Genomic DNA, 19,651 nt, shown 5'->3' with positions numbered 1-19,651 from the left:
TCTGAACTTATATGATTACCAGCAATATGGGCCAAGGTGAAAATAAATAGCATTATGCCCGAACATTTATGGTATATATATATCAGTAATTTATTTGTTCATAATTTATTTAGAAAGTAATTCGAATTATGAGTACGCAAATATAATGTACGAAGAGAGGCCTTTTTGATATTCGAATCTTCTACATTTATTAAGCGTATAGAAACACGTTGCTCTTACTTTTGCTGCGAGATTTGAGAAAGTCTGAGAGAGAATTCTAAGCAACAATGTGACGGTAATTGTGCATTATGTTTATACTTATGCGTAGTCATCACGAGTCGGACGGACATCATTAGGAAGAAAGATAATTTAAATAATATTCCACTTATACGAGTACATATTTACGATATATAAACAAATGACGATGACGATAAACAACAATAAATGCATATAAATTACGTATAGAGTGGTAGAACAGGAATAAAAGACATTAAATATTCACATTTTGGCGATTTGAAAGCGCAGTGAAATGTTGGCGAGTCGCAATGTTGAATGCTTGGAATTATCTTATTTTAATAGCCATAATGATAGTTAATTTTATACGCGTTACGTTCAACATATTATGCGTCTTCTCTAAATTACGAACATCGACAACACGTATACACCTGTTTCCTTTCTACTTTCTAATAAAGACTAGAGAGAAGCATGAAAGAAGGACGAGGAAGAAATTGGTAGTGTAAGTGGTGGCACCACTTCCATTCCAGCAAACATTAAGATCGCAATGTTTAAGCATTGGATTGAACTTCTGCTTGAAATATTCCCAATCGCAGAGACCAACATCACATCCGTCGAGCATGACCAGTTTCTCAGCCAAGTAAAACATTACTTTGTTTGGTTGACTAGTGATGTCGCATCTGTGAATAAAAATAGAAACACTCTGTGATCAAGTGTAGTCAATTTACCACAAACGTTTGTGATCTTACGATTTTAGGGCGCTGTTCTTATTTAACGATGTAACGCAATATCGTCTAATACGTAAACAATTTAGAAGGAAAATTTACATTATGTTTCATTTGTTGCGATTAATGTTTCAATTTAATTCGATAATATGTCATTACCTGTAAAATACAGCGACAAGATTCGCGGCGAAGGACGACATGAAAGAGGTTCGCCAACGACGTTTCGCCATATCTTTGTAATTAAAAGCCGTCAGTTGCGTTTGATCCTTATTAATATTCAACGTGGTCAAGAGGTTCTGCAGACTTATGATATCGCCGAAGTAGAATATGCCTTTAGGTTCGTTAGACTCTCCATTTTGTTCCACTCTCCTACAATATTGATACGCTTATTGATATCGAGAGATGACAGCTTACGAAGCGATAATAGATATTGTGCACTATGTTAAAGCAGATAGAAACTTCATTGAAATAAAGACAACAAAATGAAATTACCAAAAGTGATTCATCATGTCTTGCAAAAGGGTACATCCTAGCTGCGCATTGATTTCACGTCCATATCCGGCCTTGTAATAATAGTAGAGATCTTCGCGATACTCTAGCACACGAAGTTCTTCTTTACTGAAAACAGCACACCAAGGAGAAAGTTTCGTCACTGTCCAGGCCTTTTCGTAACGGCACATATTGTACATCGTTAGAACTGATTCTGAAAAACGAGACAAGACGTCGATAAAACGAATGAAAAATACTAGACCTTTTATTGTTTCTGAACTGTCGAGCTTACCTTTGGAAATATCGTCCAAAAACCCAAGATTCTGACTGACATTCTGTATCAGATTTTTAAATTGCGCTCCTTCTTCGAACATAATTACTTCTTTGATGGTAGTATTACTAGGACCATTATTCCACATGTTGCAGGATTTATACATCTGATACAGATAAAGTTAAATTAAAATTGAATTAGATTAAACTTAAAATTAGATTTTGATTTCTTGAAATAGTACAATTTAAAGAGCTTGCTAAAAAAAATAGTACAAGTGCATTTAAAGGAAAAAGGAAAAGCGAGATAAATATCGGGATCTGTCTATGCAATATCTAGAGAAAATTTTCTTCACAAATTTCCAAATCATTATGAATACGTATAACGTTTATATATTGCAACTTGTATATTACCATTATTCCTTATTATATATGGAAAATAATACACTCACTGTAAGCAGAGTATCATTTATGGCAACTTCTTCTGCATCCACCGCTTGTCTGTCTCCAAACAGTCCCTCCATAAAGTAACTCATGCTGCTTTCGCGTGCATCGGTCGTTTTAAACTAAAATTAATATTTTCCAACTTAGTGAGATTAGCGAATAGTGAAATAGGTAAATTTTCATATTCTTAGTAGGATCGATCGTAGTGTATACCACATAATTTTCCGCCGTTATATTTTCGTCGATTGGTTGAAGAAGCTGCGGAAAATTGCTTTGCAATCGTCTCGCAAGCAATCTCATATCTTCCACACCTTGCGGTGTCAAAACTTCCGCTCTTTCGATTTTGAGGTACTCGTCCGTTTTCCATCTCTTTAAATTTTCTAAATCTCTGATGCACATACGGCCATCTGTGAAAAAGAAAATTGTCGAAGAGCGTATATTTCGAAAGTTGAACGAGCAAAAATCGAACCGCTGATGTAGAAAGTGAATTTTTAGGTTTCCGATGGATTAATAGCTCAAGATCAGACGTGTTCCAATTCAAAGAGACGAATTTATACATGAACTCGATAAATCTAGGGTTAACCGCTGGACTATTGATCAATATGTAAAACGACGCGTGGCGAAGATCGATACGAAAAAGTGTCAATGACCCGAATTAGAGTTTAACTGGTTTACTTGCGTTTGCTTTAACGGGAACACCTCCTTCTCGGAATTTTTCCAATAAATACTGAAACGCGGTCACACGTAAAGACGTATGAATATTTTAATCCAAATGGTGGATAATTTGGGACTTGCTTTTATTCCAATTTTAATCTAATCGTCTGTTAATTTCCTCATTTTGAAATGAAAAAATATGACAAACTCACTGTTTTGAACTTCGTGATTGCTAATTATATGATCCCGTAGATTTGTTAATTTTTGCATTTCGATATCCTCTGTCTCAGACGGGCATCGTGTACCGTGTGTAGCAAACATCCAAATTTGCTCTGCATGACAGTCTATAAGTCGATTAAAAATTGAGAAGCTTCTTACTAAATGAGAAGTTTAATGGAAAAATGATACGAATACTCACTGGGTACATCTTGAAACCGAGTTTTACCGGCGTGGACAAAATGGTAGGCAGTTTTAGTGGCCATATATAAATATGGATCATCTTCGTCCGCAAAACAAGAGTCACCGTCACGCGCGTAAACGTGACTAATTAAGAAAGTCAAGAATAGTACGTATGTATTCATTTTTAAAGATTGTCTCTTTGATCTGCAACAAGGAAGAGGTAATTATATATACATATATATATTTTTTTTTTTTAGCTAGTTTCTAAAATTTTCATAATTTTATTTTTAATTTTAATATTTGTAATATTTCATAGTAATCTTAAAGAGATGCTACCAATGTATATGAAATTTCACACGAAGATTGGAAATTATTCTGCTGGTTAAACCTACATTACGTGGTTTGTGCATAAAATTTGAATTTTGTTTAAGTAATCACCGAATTAATTTACAAGCCTAATAATATGATACTAATTTTGATCCCTTTAATCGCGAAGAAACGTAAAGCAGCTACAAATAACTCTTGTTCTATAACTCTCGGAATGCATAAAATGCTTTGTTTCATTGAAGTACAGCAAGCAATAAACCTACATTTTCCTGTGCTGATGTCACATGTTACTTTACTACCGGCTTTACGAATTATCTACGACCAACTATACGTAAAATAGATCTTATGTAACCAACAGGATATTTATTCATCTCTTCCTTTTTTATTATTTTTCACGGTTAAATGCAGATACATAAGTAGGAAATTATCCTTGTTATCTTAAGGTTTATATAACCGGTAAATACACAAAACCGATAAATTTATTAATAGACACTACATTTAATAAAGTTTCGATTTAAAAATAAGTCGAAGACTGTCTGCTTTGATTTGAATATTTATAAAACGTCATACGATTCAAGGTATCGATGAGTTTAATGTTTAATCTGGTCTTGGATTTTTCGATTCTATGATGCGAAAGGAATTGTAATACGTACGTGCAATAGATATTTGCCTACCAAGGTTAAGGATAGATGTAGAACGTGCACGTGAATGTGAAAGTTAAGATGTGTTCACGCATTACGCGTATGAACAGCTACATATATTGCATAATTCGCGTCTAAGAACAGGTTCTGGAGAAGTTCTAGTCTTTACTGTACAGTTGCTATTTTTGCAGCCGAATTTAAAGCGTAACATTTGTTCTGTTTTTATCGATATTCGTCTTCGAAATTTACACCGACAGTTGTTAATTCTTTACGCGCCGACTTTTATTAAAATTCGTTTTGTATGTCTCAATGTTGCTTCAATAAACAACAGTTAAGACTGTACTTATATAAATAAAAATTAATGTTAATACCGCGAATGAAGTTAGACAAAGATACGAAATTTTTAGGAATATAATTCTTGAATGATCTATATAGAAACATAAATTATAAAATAAAATGTGCAATGATTCGCGGAGAACCTATGAAGGCGGGAGGCTGCTGAAAGAGTAATTCAAGAGTAAGTTAGATTGACGATAACGAAATTGGTAGTGGCTTGATTAGCAAAGCCTTCTCTTAGTGTAATAAGTCTACTTGGCCTACTTATTGTCAATTTCTTGTGTCCGCAAGTGCCAAGTGTCGTGTAAGCCTGGTACCGATTTGATTCTTCCGGAAAGCCTCAACGTATTACATTACGCGCTTATTCTTTTGCCACATTCCGATAGAACAGTTTCGTTCCGTAATTTCAATTTTAAAATGTGAGATATTTGTTTCTCGTTATTAATATACGCATACCAACATGAAATATGAAATGAATAAAATAAATTTTCGCATGAACGAATATTAACATTTGATACCAACTCAGAATCAATTGTCTAATGTGAATCGGAAGGAAAGTAAAACAAACTAAAACAGATTGATTTTATTCAATAAACATCGATGAACTGTAACTTTTTGTTGATAATTGAGAACAAAAGTAGGACGTCGGCGTCACGGTTGGCGATCCGTACTGCTACTATTCAACAATTTAATTATTCACAGACGAGCTTATTTATTCAAATGAAATTCCTCCTAGATGTGTAAGCGGCATTCCATCGAAAGTTGAATGAAATGAATTTCGCCGCAGCGTTTCATTCGCACCGCTTTCACGACCTGCCTCACATAATTTTTATTTCGTAAAGGAGCTATTTTATCATAGATATAACGCGAAAATATTGTATTTTAAATCTTGTTACGAAAATGTACAATCATAACGTTATCAGAAATCAAAATGATTATACTAATCTTATTATAAGAACAAAAATTTGTCGAAAGAATTTTTCAAGAAATTACTAAAATTATAGTATTATTGGAATTATTTTGTACTAGGAATTAAAAAATTTTTCATACTCATTAAGAAATTACCGTATTCTTTATGTCCTGTTCAAGCGCATTAAATCGAGTACGGGTTTATAGACCTGAAAAGAGAGAGTGCGACCGACAGTATTGTTCACTTTTCCTCAATCGGCGGAGTGCTTTGCCCTCTGCAATTCTGGGCAAATGAGATCGTATCAATGTTTCATAAACACTTCAACACAATCGATCTTTCGTTGAAACTTATGATTATTTTCTTCTCATTCTTCGAACTGAAACGACACGAAAACCATTCGATGCGATTCGTACGATAAGCTATGTCAGATTCAACTTTTATCAATAAGTCTTGATGTTCTTTCTTTTTCTTTCTTTATTTTTTATACGAAGATTACACGACCAAGTTTCAGAACTTCACGACTCGACGCGGCGCTTGGAACGATCGATCTTCGACGATAGATTCCACGGATTCCCTAGTAATATCAAGGATTTGCGCATGAATCGCTGGCTACTATAATCACTATATCACTGTTTAAAATACAAGTCAACTGTGACAATACCATGAAATGCGCGTAGTCGTTGTTTGTATGCCGATCGCGACCACCTTTCGAGGCGGCAGCTCGTGTGGCACTGCCGTAAGGTCGTCGAGCTTCGTTGCTCCTAGCGTGTAAAAGTCGTATAGTTTCAGCGATAGACCCCGCGAATTGTGTATTACGGTTTGTAGCCTTTGAACCTTCGTTGGCCCAACGTAGTGTTTCATGCGTTCTATAAAATCGTAAAGGTCCGTCACTTTGAGCACGCGCAATCAATAAGAACCTGGGGAAACAAGTCCCCTAAGTTCCGCTAAAATAACCTGCTATAACAGTTTATTTTTCGTCACGACACATATGGACGTATTACGAACGTTTACAAGACTCTGAAAATAAATTGTTCGTATCGTTAAAAATCTTTCTTTCGTATTCTGAGAAACCGCTGGGAAGATTGAAGGTAAACTACTGAAAAAACTAGATTGAAATTTTTTTCAAGTATTTCAGGCATCAGATTATCATTCGTTACAACGTTTAAACGCACACCCCTGCTGACCAGCATTGGTCACGGTATTCCAGGTGCCACTGACATAAGGTCGTCAAGCTTCGTTGATTCGTATGTGTGCAGTCTATACATTTTGTACTCTGCTAAAGCTATATAGTTACTGGAACTGAAGAAGTAATTACGTTCTACGAGAATATTTATTAATACTGTAGAATGTATTTAAATATCGACGGTGAATTGTAAATCATAAATCAATGAATTATAATCATAAATCAGCGAATTAAAATGACTAATACGTAATTGATTAACCGATTAACTCGGGAGATAGATATGTGTAAAATGGATATTCAAGTATAAATACATTAATCCTAATATTCTAATTTCACGCAGCACGTAGATTATATTTATGTATTTAAATACAGTACAGTAATTACGTAGTAATACAGTAGTCATTACAGATGGCAAATAAAATATAATAACAAATGATAATAAATATTATTACTCCGCTATCTCTTTCGAAGTTAAACAAATATGTATAAAGATTTTTCTGATGATATCAAGTAAACGTGATTAAATTTGAAGGTGTCATATATGAGCATATCGTTCATCACACCAGCTTATATGACAGTAATATAAGGTCGTCTAGCTTCGTTGCTTCGAACATATACGTACAGGTTGTCAGACTGTAATTTCTTCAACACAATTCCTGACAAAAGCACATACGATAATCTACGTAATCACTACGGAATCACTCCTACTATTAAATTACTTCATTGTTATCTTTTGCGTAACGCTTACCATTAATACCATTAATAATAAAATAAGATTCTACGTTACATGTAATATATAATTATTTTGTTGTATCAGCTTTACAAAAATCTGTGTTACAGTCGAACGCGTTGGGTCCCATTTTCTCCTTCAAATATTCCCAGTCGCACACGCCCAATTCACAACCTTCGTAGTCTAAAGGTTTCTCGTTTAAGTAAAACCTAACTTTATTCGACGAATCGCACCTGAAAGCAGTTTTAACGCGAGAAAGGAATAAATTGATCCGAGTAGCTGAAATATGAGAACAAAATCCAAAATAATCCTTGACGTACCTATAGAAAATGGCTGCAAGATTCGCAGCGAACGGCGCCAGGCGGGAACTATTCCACTTTCTGTTTCTCATACTTTCAAAATTCGAAGCTTTCAAAGGTATCGAGTCTTTTGCAACCCCCATCGTTGTTAAAAGCAATTGAAGCGCCGTACTATGAGTGAAATAGAAAATGCCTTGTGGTTCTTCGCTTGAGTCTTCGTTCTCCAATTTTCTAAAATATCAGCGATGTACCTTAACGCAGTATTTGTAGTATTTATATTAACAATACTGACGCTTACCTAAAACGATTAAACATGTCCTGTAACGGTGGACATCCAATGACACTGCTCATTTCTTCGCCGTAACCGGCGTGGTAATAATAATACAGATCCTCTTCGTACTCGAATAGTTCATCTTCGTGCTTTGTAAAAGCGGCACACCAGGGCGATCTTTCATTTACGTACCAAGCATTTTCAAAAGTGCATGCGGTGTACATAATTAAAACATCATCTAAATCAAGTTGATCAATCAATCTTCGCTGATAATAATTAATACGAAAAATAAATTTATTCAGATTCTCGTGGAATAATATTTTATACCGAAAGAGAGGCTGTTCGAAAAGCCAAGTCGCTGACTAACATTGCCGATTATTTCTCTGAATGATGGACTATCTAAAAATTTATCAACTTCAGATTTGCCCGTCAAATTATGCACTTGTTCCAACCATGCCTTGCAAATTTTATAATACTAAAAGCGAGGTAAGTATGTTCTCATACGAGAAAATGCTATTTTAATGACTGATGATTAATATCAATATTTTTATCAACCTGTAACAGAGTATCCTCAGAAGTTGGTACTACCACCGTGTTGTCGATGGTTACATTACCGAAGAGCCCATTAATAAAATTTTCCATACTAGCTATAGTTCGTTGCAGATCTGTTGACCTAAACTATACATATATCAAAGTTAAATGAATCGATTGTCATCCAAGTATGTAAACATTACGCGTTAAAGGCTTACTTTGTATATTTTCTTTAAAGTATCAACCGGATAGGATTGCAAAAGTTCCGGGAAATAATCTTTAAACCGTGCACCAAGCGATGATAAATCTTTTTCACCTTGAGTTGTCAAATACTTGGATCGGTGGTTTTTAAGATTTGGATCTAACTTCCACGTTTTTAGTTTCTCTAAGTCCTTCTGGCATAAACTACCATCTACAAATACATCGCGTTATACGAAAACGGAAAGTTATTATGAACTGACAAAAAGATCTTTCGAGGTTCTTACTTACTTCCATATTTTTCATGATTCTCGATGATGCTACTTTGAAGTTTTGGCAAATTATGTTTCATGCTTTTGATCTGATCCTTTCCAGGATTGCGAGTTCCGTGCCTAATTAACATCCAAATTTGGACTGGCTTGCAATCTAGAGAAAAAAGCAGTAAAAAATATATAATGTATAAATAAGAAGCAGAAGTAAAAAGTATCAGTGCAAGAGTTGTTACGTTATTCAAAATATGTCAGATGATAACAGTCTGTAATCACACAACTTTCTTATTCTTTTGCCTCACTAATGATCGTGCGACCGCTTAGTGCAGTTATAAATAATCAAAGGAGAACAAAATATATTAGAAGTTACGACACTATTTATTCTATTCGACATGTTATAATACATTATGTATTCTAAAGTGACACTCTGTAATTACTTACTTGGAAGAGTAGTATTTTTAATTAAGCCATGTTCGACTTCATAAGCCGTCTTCGTACCAGCGCATAGATAGGGATGTTCATCGTCGGAATAACAATAATTACTATCACTTAAAACTAACTCGTTTGTCAAACAAAAAAGTGTAATTAATATCGCAAAAATGTTTACTCTCGACATACTTCCTTTACGAAAGAACTGCATGCTGTGTATGCTGTGTCTGTAATCTAAAATGGAATAAGTACACAGTGAATAATTTAAAACGTATGTTACATAAATTACGACACATTTTAGGAAGAACGCTATCTAAAAACGCTATATAAAGCATATGTACATTATTTCACAAAAGATGGAACCGTATTGTATTTGAAACAAAAAGTAAAATTATCATGCGAAGACAACTGTGGAATGCAAATTTTGTATAATAGGTACGTACGTTCAAACAAACTCACGTTTAATCTCTGCTATTCACTTACTCCAGTTGTGCGATACAAATGTTACTAACTAAGCGTTCCTTTCTTTTATAACAGGGAACTGCCTCGACTACGTCCTATCAGTAGCCTCAGGTTATAATGCTTTACGAGGCTTAGTATTTCCGAGTGTATATTCAAATTGCTAATAGACTGTACATAAAAAACAGGTATAATGTAATTCGTATATCTGTATGGATCAGAAAGTACAGAAAATTCGACGGGTAAAATGTTTTGATGGTCGATAACCGGTTTGACAACTGGTTTTATAAAACCTACCTTAAATAAAACAATTCAGTCTGCGTATGTCATGGAAAAACATCTATATAAACTTTGTATTTTGTATTAACAATTTATGATAGTACATACGTATATTGACAGCATTTCTTTTACATCAATTATCGACGGTTATAATTATGTTTTAATAATTTACGATCAATGACTTTTATTTCTGTAATATTCTAATACTAAAGAGGAAATGCATGTCAACGAAGCAGAACATTTTTATAGCATAGCATTTTTAATTGTTAACGAATATACTTGTTGAAAAAGAAACTGCAATCGTTAAATTTGTTGTATACTAATTCATATCAAGCTAAAAGATTTTATTTTACTCAAACTAGATTAGATTACCTTGGATAAGAAACGCACGAGATAAACGTAACGTTAAAAAAGCACCTGGTTATTGATATACGTATATCAATAAACTATAGAATCATAAAAACCATAACAGCAACAAGGTAAATGAAAATCTTTGATTTTATTGATCGTAGTGTTGCGATAAATACTTGTATGATTTGAACCTGGCAATTGCGAATGATAATTAGAAAAGATATTGTGTCTAGCTTTAAATAAATTATGACAATAATTTTCTTGAGTACGCAATCGATAAAGATAAACAAAGTTGTGTTTAAATCAGTGTATGCATACACGAGTTGATTCTTATTATTACTACATGTTCTTGCTATTTCTCGCAATTATTGGTAAAAGCCTATCACTCATTGACGTCGATACCACAAAGCGAATGATCTGATGAAAATCAAGAGAACATTGTTCAAATTTTAATTTCGTCGTGAATAAATATTAACATACAATCAGTCTCGAAAATATTCGGACATTTTATAACTCACCCTTTTGTTCAATAACATGTTTTAAGCAGTTTAGTATGTTGATTATTTTTTATTAGTAATCGACGCTGTATTTTATTATTCTATTAACTGAATTTATCATTTTTCCTTAGTGTTTATTGTTGTCTGTTTATTAATTCTACGGTTCAATTCATTTTTGTTTTAAATCAAAAGTTTTTTCATTCTGACACATATATACTATACTTCAATATATTGTAAAACATTTTTATTGTTTTATCTTCGTCTGTTTCAGATACAGAACATAGAAGTCAAAGTTATGGTAGTGTTCGAATATTTTTGAGACCGACTGTACGTAGTTTGGTAGATAATAAGAGCGAAAAATTACTAAGAAGGTGATAGTTCAACTTATTCACAATAAAGGCCAAATACACAACAGTAGGCATGAAAAGTTCGAGCTCCGTATGTAAATGTGGAGTAATTGTCTTTTCCAGCGTCCCAAAGAAAGCCTATAGATGATTGTATAGATTGATTTGCTTTCTCTATGATGGTCACATTGACTACGATTTTATATCTGAATATAAATGTAATTCATTAAAATATATAATAATTCCTGGATTTATTAAGATAAAGTGTATCAACAATAAGAAAATAATTACCTATCGAAGTTCAAAGTTTTAATTTTTTCTCTAATTTCAGTGGCTACTAACTCACAAAGCTTCAGACACTCCACAGCATTATAAGAGATATCTTCTAATTTAGTTATCATTATCGTCTTTACAATCTTATCCACTGTATCTATTTTAAAAGGATTGTAAGCATTCAGACGATAAGTGTTCTGATATTTTGGCGCCTACAAACATGTAACAAATCAAAGCAAATAAAAATCCATATTCATCAGATTTACCAAAAATTAGGTATTACCAAAGGTAATTGGTACTACTTGAAGTAGTAAAATTATAATGATCCTCACCTCTCGTTCGTTATCGTAGTTCGTTAAATGGTTATCCATATCTAATTGAGAAAATATATAAAATATAATAAATAGAGTATATGATTAAAGATATGGCTACACCTGGCAAGTTGCATCTGATAACTAGCGCCTATCTTAATAATTGAATAATTTTTCCTTGAAATACTTGTCACTCATATCTATACAATCACGAATGGTTGCTTAGAAACCAAACTAAACATGTTGATTAATCAATTTTGTGCTAAAACAGGATCAATAAAGATAGTCCATCGATACTGAATATTTGGAAATATAAACGAAATATTGTCCTCTTGTATTGAACACGATGTTAATATTATTATTTTTTTGAATATAAAAATATATTTCAAATTTATTCAAATATTTATTTATTTAAAAATATGTTTGTTAGATGTTATTTGAGTATTTAAATATATTTTTAAATAACTTTTAAAATCGTTTCCATCATATGGAATAGAGTAAGCATAGATAGCATTCAACTCGGTATCGATCTATGCGATATATCGAACTAATTTGAATTATCGAAATATTGCGCGCTTCCGTGGAGTTAAGAACCTGGGTCTTTTCACATCATTTTAATCGGCGTCATTCAGTTAATTGAAATTGTATTGTAAATTGTATTATTTAGTGCAAAATATTGTTCCTTTTTATAAATATTTCTTGTAAAAATTTATTTATTGTGACATAAGTAACTTTGCCAATATTTCCTATTTGGCCCCCTAGCATAGCCATGGAGTAATACTTAATTGAACCAAAAACAAAAGAGTAAAGTATACTTTCAAACGATACTGTCCTTATCAATGATGAATTGTGTAGGTATTCTGTTAACAATTGAATTTCATTTTGATATTACGGAATAACATACAAAATATTAAATAATACATAAATATTCATATATTTTTTATAATAACATATTTAAAGTTTTACATCAATTTAATCAGTTAAATAAAATAAATTGTATTATACGACAGATTGACAGTTCTTTGGCTTCGTTTTACATTATGTTACTTTTACAACTGTGAGTTTAATCCATATGTAATTCAATATAACAATATTTAAAATTTGCTCATTAGTTGAATACATACAAATTTCATATCACTTATAGATATTATACATGTGTAACTTTAATTAGAAGCAATCACCAAGACACAAACATATATTTTAATGTTTAAAAATTTATTTATGTATTGTTAGTATAAAAAGCATTGATAAATAACTTTTAGCATTTTATTGTTGAAACAAATGTGTTAGAAATGAAAGCATAAAAAAAATAAATAAACATAGAAACATTTAAACAAAATCAGAATATCATTTTAGCACAGAAAGATATACATTCATGCCTAAGATTTAGCATTGGAAATGGGAGCTTTATAATTTGTTTTATTATGAGAATTATTTTTATTTAATGAAACAGACTCTATCATACAATTTTGATACTAAATGCGGGACATGAATGTACTTCTTATTTAATAATATATTACACTTCTGTATGATGTCTGTTGACATCCATCACTTTAAATACTAATACACAAAATATAGGCTTGTGCTACTTTACTCTACATGGAGATCAAAGTCTACTGACACATTGAAAGAATTATGTGTCAATTGGAACCTTACTTTTTTCTTTTTAATTAATTAAGTAATAAACATATTTGGTAACAAAGACTTCATAAAGATACATCTTCCCATGCATAAAATTCATTAATTATCCTAAGACAACAATTCAACTTCAGCTTGAATATTTTGTCGTGCTTGCTCTTCATATTTTTCTCGAAATTCCTTTGTGGCAAAAATATTTGGGATCTGCACAAAGTTCTGCAGTACCTAATTTTTTTAACATGAAAAAAGAATAATCAGAAAATAATGTGTACATATGCAAAGGAATAGACATATTTAAGTATAATACATTCAATAGTACTGTTACCTTTAAACGTAATGCAGTATACATTGGCTCACTAAGAAAAGAATATTCTCCACGTATTTTTTCTCTATATTCTGCATAACTTTCTGGACAAGATCCTAACACAGCCATGTCCAAATCTAAAAAGTAATGAGCATCTTCACCACCAAAGGCACCACCAATTTTATGTGCATCAGTACTATGTGTTGCAGCTACTTTCAGAAGTTCACAAGCTTCTTCTCTTAATTGTGCATCCTATGTGCATAAAAAAACAATGTAAAAAATGTATATTCTTCTATCTAATGATGAGAATAACAATCTTATATCATAAACTGATAATTACAGCAGGAATTTCAGCTTCATCTGCAAATGCATTAAAATGCTCCAAATTCTTGTTTTCACCATCTAAAGCTTTGGGATCATATTCAAAGCTATAAATTTAAATTATTAAAATTATAATTTATTCATATTATTTCTTTACTTGAGTTTATGTTGCTACTTACTTTTGAAAAAATAAGGCAAGAAGCACAGCTTGTGGATTCTTCAAGTTATTCTTAATTTCATAATAACAATTCAATTTATCATGAAGAGAATCTAGATTATGATAAGTACGTTTTTCTTCTGAATAAGCTTCTTGTAGTTTTGTGAACCATGTGTCACAGACATCACTATTTAATCCATCAATTGCTTCTTTCCAGCTTTCTTCTATTGATGCCATTTCCCTCTGAAATTGTTTGTAGGTGTCTTTTGAAATATTTTCACTTAGAAATTTCAATTAACTATTTTTACTAAATCTACGATTTCAAATTTGGAAGAAACAAAATGTTTTCGTATACAAATGAATAGTAGTACTGTTATAGTAAAGAGAAAATTGTTTGGAAACGAAATAAATTATCTTCGTTAATTCCACATACTCACAGTGTATCAAAGGAGTCAAACAATGTGATAGTATAACTTATTGTTAGAGACGAAAAGTAAGAAATTGTGCTACGTTGAAATTCTGATTACCGAAACATAATGCGTCGCTGCGGGTGCCTGCTGACTGAGTGAATTCTGCTTGGTAAAATAAAGTCGGCTTCCATTTATTGATCGGATTGTGTTCGAGTTTTATCAACGAAATATAGCGTGATTTATAATCATCATTGTTTGTATAAAACATTATATTTGATCTTTTTAGAATATTTAATATGTTAAAAACTAATAAAAAGATATAAAGGTTTGAATTTAATTTTAATTATCTATCAAAGAAAACATATTTGCATTCAATTGTCTGGTATCTGCGGTTAGTTGGTAACCCTTGTCGAGTATTTTAGAATTACCCGTATAGGAGATATGTATTTGTGATCAATTAGAAAATTATATATCAATGATCCTTTTGTTCTTATTGTTGGATGTATTAAACTATTTATAGCTTATAGGTTTGACAAATTTTAGTAATTGTGGGGATAACATACATCTGTCGCTAGTTTTGTTTGGCTTAAAATTTACCGCTACCGCGAGAAAAAGAGATTAGTTTACAGTATTCATACAAAATATGAAATTGTTCTTATAGTATAAAATAATGTTGAAAGGCATTTTATGTCTATAAGTGATAGCATATTATAGGTTGTAATATTTTCTTAATGAGGAAATGAAGACTGACAAAAATGTATTTAAGAAACTGTTGCATATTCGGTCTTTTGATAGCTTAACCTTAAAGTTGTATGAAATAATATGGAAATAATAGAAAGTAACATATAAATAAAATTTATAATAAAATAAATTAAATTTTTGATACGGTGAAATTAATTATTATAGTAAAAAATGAGAGGTATAGTTATCAATTTAAAATTATTTTGTATTGTATTACATCAATGAAGCACTTGTATGTGCCCATAAATTTTTCTTTAATTGCAGAAAAAGAAATGGATAGGAATATTGTTATATTATTATATATAATTTTTGTTGGATTCTTGTCCATTGCATTATTTTTGTATGGGTTTTTTCCTTTGATGTACTATGATAACACTATAGCAACACAAGATAATATACCAGAATTTATTGAAAATACAAGGTGAGTTCAAGAAATATGTAAAAAATATAGGTAGGCAAAGGAAATGTATTTTATATAATTTATACCACAAATCTTTTAGAGTAAAGATAGATACATTGTATCAACCAATAGCTAAAAGATTGATCATTATGGTCATTGATGCTTTGAGGTGGGATTTTATAACGGGCTCAATTGGAAAGATTGCAATGCCTGTAACAAGTAGCCTTATATCAAATTCTTCAGCTTCTCTATTACAAACTAAAGTACAACTACCAACTGTTACAATGCCTAGAATAAAGGTGCCAGGTTTTAAATAAAGTTCATTGTAAATCTTGTTCTTGAAAACTATAGAAATATAAAGAAAATAATATTTTATATAACTTAGGCAATTACTACCGGTATGATACCAAGTTTTATTGATGTAGTTCTAAATTTTGGAAGTAAACCAGTTACCGGTGACAATGTGCTCCTCCAAGCAAAAAGAACTGGTTACAAATCAGTATTCTATGGAGATGATACTTGGATCACATTATTTCCCTCTATATTTGATCGTTATGATGGTACTACATCATTCTTTGTAACAGATTTTACTGAGGTATTTTCTGTTTTTGTTTTTGTTATATCTTTATACAGTACTATATATAATTACATACAATAAAATTCTCTAATTCAGGTTGATAATAATGTAACTAGACATATACACAAAGAATTGTATAACAATAATAACTGGTCCATAATGATTCTTCATTACTTAGGACTTGACCATATTGGTCATGTTCACGGACCATTTAGTCCACTGATCAAAACCAAACTTAAAGAAATGGATAGTGTGATAGCAGAAATTCAGATTAAAGTTCAAGAATGGGTAGGTCTGGTATAATATCTAAAATATTATGCTTAACCAAAGTATAATATGAAACATCTTTTTCACAAGAAATTACAATTCATTTCATACATTTATAAAATCAATATAATCTTATTATCTTCAGAATCAAAATAATGATTCTACTTTGTTTATTGTCTGTGGAGACCATGGGATGAAAGATTCTGGTGGTCATGGTGGTTCAACAATATCAGAAACAACTGTACCATTTATTGCAATTGGTGGAAAAAGTCATAAAAATCACATTGAAGGTCCCATAGAAATATCACAAATAGATATTGCATCTACATTATCTGTTATCTTGGGAGTGCCAATACCATATTCTAATATAGGAACTATCTTCTTGGACTCTTTATATGATTTACCTATTTCAAAAAAGTTATTTATACTTTATTATAATTCAAATCAAATATTTAATCATTTCAAAAAGTTAGCTAATTATGAGTCTGAATGTGAGTAAATCAATTATATTTAACTATATACAAACTTTGAGACAATATCATGCATTTATTGATTATTACAGATGCATATCACAAATATTTGGAAGCGATAAAGCTTCACAATGCATGGTTAAACATCAAAGATCATCCAGATGGTATGACAGATGATATTGTGCTTTGCTATAAGACTGCATTGAAGGGGATGAAAGAAGTCCTTATGTATAGCATAATAAAATATGACTTCCAGATAATAACAATATCTATAATTTTTTTATGCCATGTAAGAATCAAAAGTTAGCTCAATTCTCCATTATGTTAACTCTTCTATATAACGACTTAACTATTTCAGATTATTTGCATCTTATTGGGGAAAATGTCTTCCAAGTCAGCACCACTAAAAAATGTTGCATTTTTTATTATTCTAAATGTGCTTTCATGGCTATTTGTCAGTTATGTTTGGAAAGATGAAAACACTGTGCTACTTGATACAAAGAACTTATTTGCCACTGTGATAACGTTATGCATAATGATTGTTTTGATAATAAATTCTTACTTGCTTGCCAATATTAGAGGTTTTCACATTTTTAGGTCTAAGGTAAAAGAAATTATATAAATTCAAATACTTAAAAGGTTTGCTTGCATACATTGTAATACGATTCTTTCTTTAAAAATTAGAAAACTGACAAAGGAGTAGAAAAGTGGCTCCTTTCATTTGGGAGCCTAATACATGCAATTAGCCTTGCTGGTACTAGCTTTGTTGAGGAAGAACATCAAACTTGGTATTTCTATTGGGTTACAGCCCTCGTATCGCTACTTTATAACTTTATCACAAAATTTTTACGATCGTAAGATAATTTTTTTATTAACATAAAGTACTAAATTATTTAGGATATTAAGTTTTTAGCATCACGTTTCAGCCACTACCAACAAAATTTACATGCACAAATTAGTATTAAGCTTTTATTACTACTGATAGGACACAGAACTCTCAGAAAATTAAATAGTACCGGTGATAAGTATGCTCATCTTCCTGACATAGCAGGATTTTTGATAAAACAAGAAAGCAAGATGGGCATGACGATTGTGCTTATCATTGGTAATTAAATTATAATTTACCATTTAAAGTAACAAAATTAGAACATATTGTAAAGTCTTAAAACCATTTTCTCAGGTCTCGTACTTTTGATGTGGATCGATCTTATTCACGGGAGTAGGAAGCGTAAAGATCTATCATTCTTGTTGAATTCAATAGCTTGTATGTGCATTTATCTTCGCCATATGCATAATAATATGGTTATCAAAATACCATTTTACCCTCAAACTAGGTAAGCTTGTTGCTTACATTAAAAATTTGTGCATACTTTGAAATGTGATCATTTGTTACAGAGGAATATTCGAAGTACAAATTTACTGGTTTTTACTCATAATGAATTTTGTAAATTACATTTACGATCTTATCCATATAAGAAAATGCAATGCTAGCTCCTTTCTGAGAATTTCATTGTATTTTATTATACAAATGTGGATTATGATCGCAGCAATGCTTCATCAACCACACAGTGTTATACTCTTGCCATTTCAAATAATCGTTAGTAGCGTGATTTATGAGATTAATAAGAACGGTACTACGCAAGATATTCAAGTATTATATGTTTTGGCCGGCAATGTGTTTTACTTTTATCAGGTAATAGTCTAACATTAGATAATTTCTGGTGTTATTACTGCCATAAAGTGAATTTTAAACAAAACAATCGATTTTTTACCAGGGAAATTCTAATAGTTTAGCGACTATCGATGTAGCTGCGGGTTACATTGGTGTACAGTCATACATGCCATTTATTAATGGTTCGTTATTATTAATCAATACTTATGCAGCACCGGTTTTGGCCTATTTTTTACTTATTTATCATGCGATCTTACAACATCCATATAAGTGAGTAATTTTAATTTAATTTTTCAAATAATGGAATACTAATGTAATAGTGGTAATGTTATTTTTCAGTACTCCTGAAATTATTACGCGATTTAGCAAAACATGTATTACATGGAGATTGTTGCCAATAGCTATTTACACAATTATAATCAGTATTCAGCGTCATCATTTGTTCGTTTGGTCAGTATTTTCGCCGAAATTATTATATGAAGCTGTACACTCTGTTGTTATTTGTTTGGCCGTGTTCGTTATGCTGATCTTAGCTACAGTTCAAGAAATAATAAATAATTATGAAAGATGACTTTATGTTTCTTGTATGATTTATTTATCCAAAACATCATAAACGTTAAATTGGAAAATGTTGAAATTAACGACAGGAATATATTAAATTTAAGGAAAAAGTTTCTGTTACTTTTAATAATTATTATTTCACAGTTATTATATTTAACCAAATACTTCGATCGTTTTTATAAAAATCAAAAATATAAAAGTTTCTAGTAATATACATAAACTATATTCTTTAGACATCCTTTTTACAATTGAAATTGTCTATTGGTCTAACGAAGCTCGAATTTTAAATTAACTGTACACGTTT

General features: G+C 31.4%; 5 protein-coding genes and 1 long non-coding RNA gene across 11 annotated transcripts in view; 2 read left to right on the top strand and 4 right to left on the bottom strand.

Moving 5' to 3' along the window:
- Positions 1-11,666, top strand: part of LOC143303448 (uncharacterized) — a 37,316-nt gene extending 25,650 nt beyond the window's left edge. Inside the window, exons 1-6 of one of the 4 annotated variants that reach the window (XR_013059785.1) lie at positions 8,242-8,374; positions 8,453-8,607; positions 8,993-9,750; positions 9,853-10,532; positions 11,173-11,463; positions 11,577-11,666. This is a non-coding gene — a long non-coding RNA (uncharacterized LOC143303448). Of the gene's footprint in view, positions 1-6,532; positions 8,375-8,452; positions 8,608-8,992; positions 9,751-9,852; positions 10,533-11,172; positions 11,464-11,576 lie in introns of those variants that run through there. The other 3 variants (XR_013059787.1, XR_013059788.1, XR_013059786.1) reach the window with 3 other exon arrangements.
- Positions 66-5,701, bottom strand: LOC117160862 (multiple inositol polyphosphate phosphatase 1). The gene is made up of 9 exons (XM_033341908.2): positions 5,561-5,701; positions 3,211-3,395; positions 3,005-3,136; positions 2,352-2,545; positions 2,147-2,260; positions 1,720-1,864; positions 1,431-1,641; positions 1,098-1,307; positions 66-893 (listed from the first exon to the last, which is right to left on the bottom strand). Exons 2-9 carry the CDS (start codon positions 3,371-3,373, stop codon positions 656-658), a joined length of 1,407 nt encoding a protein of 468 aa, XP_033197799.2. The 5' UTR covers positions 3,374-3,395; positions 5,561-5,701; the 3' UTR covers positions 66-655.
- Positions 6,919-9,526, bottom strand: LOC117160863 (multiple inositol polyphosphate phosphatase 1). Of its 3 annotated transcripts, none has more exons than XM_076623451.1 (9): positions 9,328-9,526; positions 8,909-9,043; positions 8,638-8,831; positions 8,444-8,566; positions 8,216-8,363; positions 7,916-8,126; positions 7,639-7,848; positions 7,376-7,551; positions 6,919-7,295 (listed from the first exon to the last, which is right to left on the bottom strand). In XM_076623451.1, exons 1-8 carry the CDS (start codon positions 9,524-9,526, stop codon positions 7,389-7,391), a joined length of 1,383 nt encoding a protein of 460 aa, XP_076479566.1. In that variant the 3' UTR covers positions 6,919-7,295; positions 7,376-7,388. The 3 variants fall into 3 exon arrangements, with proteins under 3 accessions (XP_076479566.1, XP_033197802.2, XP_076479565.1); XM_033341911.2 differs by having other exon boundaries at positions 6,919-7,244; XM_076623450.1 differs by having other exon boundaries at positions 6,919-7,551.
- LOC117160864 (dynein light chain Tctex-type 5) lies at positions 10,707-11,977 on the bottom strand. The gene is made up of 4 exons (XM_033341912.2): positions 11,851-11,977; positions 11,537-11,730; positions 11,266-11,451; positions 10,707-10,821 (listed from the first exon to the last, which is right to left on the bottom strand). Exons 1-3 carry the CDS (start codon positions 11,887-11,889, stop codon positions 11,286-11,288), a joined length of 399 nt encoding a protein of 132 aa, XP_033197803.1. The 5' UTR covers positions 11,890-11,977; the 3' UTR covers positions 10,707-10,821; positions 11,266-11,285.
- A 1,046-nt stretch (positions 11,978-13,023) lies between these two features.
- Positions 13,024-14,837, bottom strand: LOC117160873 (uncharacterized). Its single transcript, XM_076623452.1, has 5 exons — positions 14,687-14,837; positions 14,272-14,492; positions 14,112-14,199; positions 13,793-14,023; positions 13,024-13,692 (listed from the first exon to the last, which is right to left on the bottom strand). The coding sequence occupies exons 2-5, from the start codon at positions 14,484-14,486 to the stop codon at positions 13,579-13,581; spliced, it is 648 nt and encodes a 215-aa protein (XP_076479567.1). The 5' UTR covers positions 14,487-14,492; positions 14,687-14,837; the 3' UTR covers positions 13,024-13,578.
- Positions 14,838-14,931: 94 nt separating this feature from the next.
- PIG-G (phosphatidylinositol glycan anchor biosynthesis class G) lies at positions 14,932-19,372 on the top strand. Its single transcript, XM_076623448.1, has 14 exons — positions 14,932-15,578; positions 15,665-15,821; positions 15,901-16,099; positions 16,186-16,395; positions 16,474-16,665; positions 16,790-17,135; positions 17,207-17,403; positions 17,473-17,718; positions 17,799-17,968; positions 18,041-18,219; positions 18,295-18,448; positions 18,510-18,807; positions 18,890-19,056; positions 19,126-19,372. Exons 1-14 carry the CDS (start codon positions 15,572-15,574, stop codon positions 19,355-19,357), a joined length of 2,754 nt encoding a protein of 917 aa, XP_076479563.1. The 5' UTR covers positions 14,932-15,571; the 3' UTR covers positions 19,358-19,372.
- Positions 19,373-19,651: the final 279 nt, after the last annotated feature.

The sequence above is a fragment of the Bombus vancouverensis genome, chromosome 12 (assembly GCF_051014615.1).
Source record: "Bombus vancouverensis nearcticus chromosome 12, iyBomVanc1_principal, whole genome shotgun sequence".
Lineage (NCBI taxonomy): Eukaryota > Metazoa > Arthropoda > Insecta > Hymenoptera > Apidae > Bombus > Bombus vancouverensis.
The sequence above is the reverse complement of the archived record's forward strand: the minus strand, read 5'-3'. Positions and strand labels throughout refer to the sequence as shown.

Coding starts and splice junctions, on each gene's coding strand:
- LOC117160862 (XM_033341908.2), bottom strand. CDS start 3,373: ATGAATACATACGTACTATTCTTGACTTTCTTAATTAGTCACGTTTAC. Junction 2,546..3,004: donor CAATCACGAAGTTCAAAACA/GTGAGTTTGTCA, acceptor TCTTTTTCACAG/ATGGCCGTATGTGCATCAGA. Junction 894..1,097: donor CTTGTCGCTGTATTTTACAG/GTAATGACATAT, acceptor TTTTATTCACAG/ATGCGACATCACTAGTCAAC.
- LOC117160863 (XM_076623450.1), bottom strand. CDS start 9,526: ATGCAGTTCTTTCGTAAAGGAAGTATGTCGAGAGTAAACATTTTTGCG. Junction 8,364..8,443: donor CTGAGGATACTCTGTTACAG/GTTGATAAAAAT, acceptor CCTCGCTTTTAG/TATTATAAAATTTGCAAGGC. Junction 7,552..7,638: donor CTTGCAGCCATTTTCTATAG/GTACGTCAAGGA, acceptor AACTGCTTTCAG/GTGCGATTCGTCGAATAAAG.
- LOC117160864 (XM_033341912.2), bottom strand. CDS start 11,889: ATGGATAACCATTTAACGAACTACGATAACGAACGAGAG. Junction 11,731..11,850: donor ACTACGATAACGAACGAGAG/GTGAGGATCATT, acceptor ACATGTTTGTAG/GCGCCAAAATATCAGAACAC. Junction 11,452..11,536: donor AAAACTTTGAACTTCGATAG/GTAATTATTTTC, acceptor ATTTATATTCAG/ATATAAAATCGTAGTCAATG.
- LOC117160873 (XM_076623452.1), bottom strand. CDS start 14,486: ATGGCATCAATAGAAGAAAGCTGGAAAGAAGCAATTGATGGATTAAAT. Junction 14,024..14,111: donor ATGAAGCTGAAATTCCTGCT/GTAATTATCAGT, acceptor TTATGCACATAG/GATGCACAATTAAGAGAAGA. Junction 13,693..13,792: donor ATACTGCATTACGTTTAAAG/GTAACAGTACTA, acceptor TAAAAAAATTAG/GTACTGCAGAACTTTGTGCA.
- PIG-G (XM_076623448.1), top strand. Junction 16,396..16,473: donor TTGTAACAGATTTTACTGAG/GTATTTTCTGTT, acceptor TCTCTAATTCAG/GTTGATAATAATGTAACTAG. Junction 17,136..17,206: donor AGCTAATTATGAGTCTGAAT/GTGAGTAAATCA, acceptor TGATTATTACAG/ATGCATATCACAAATATTTG.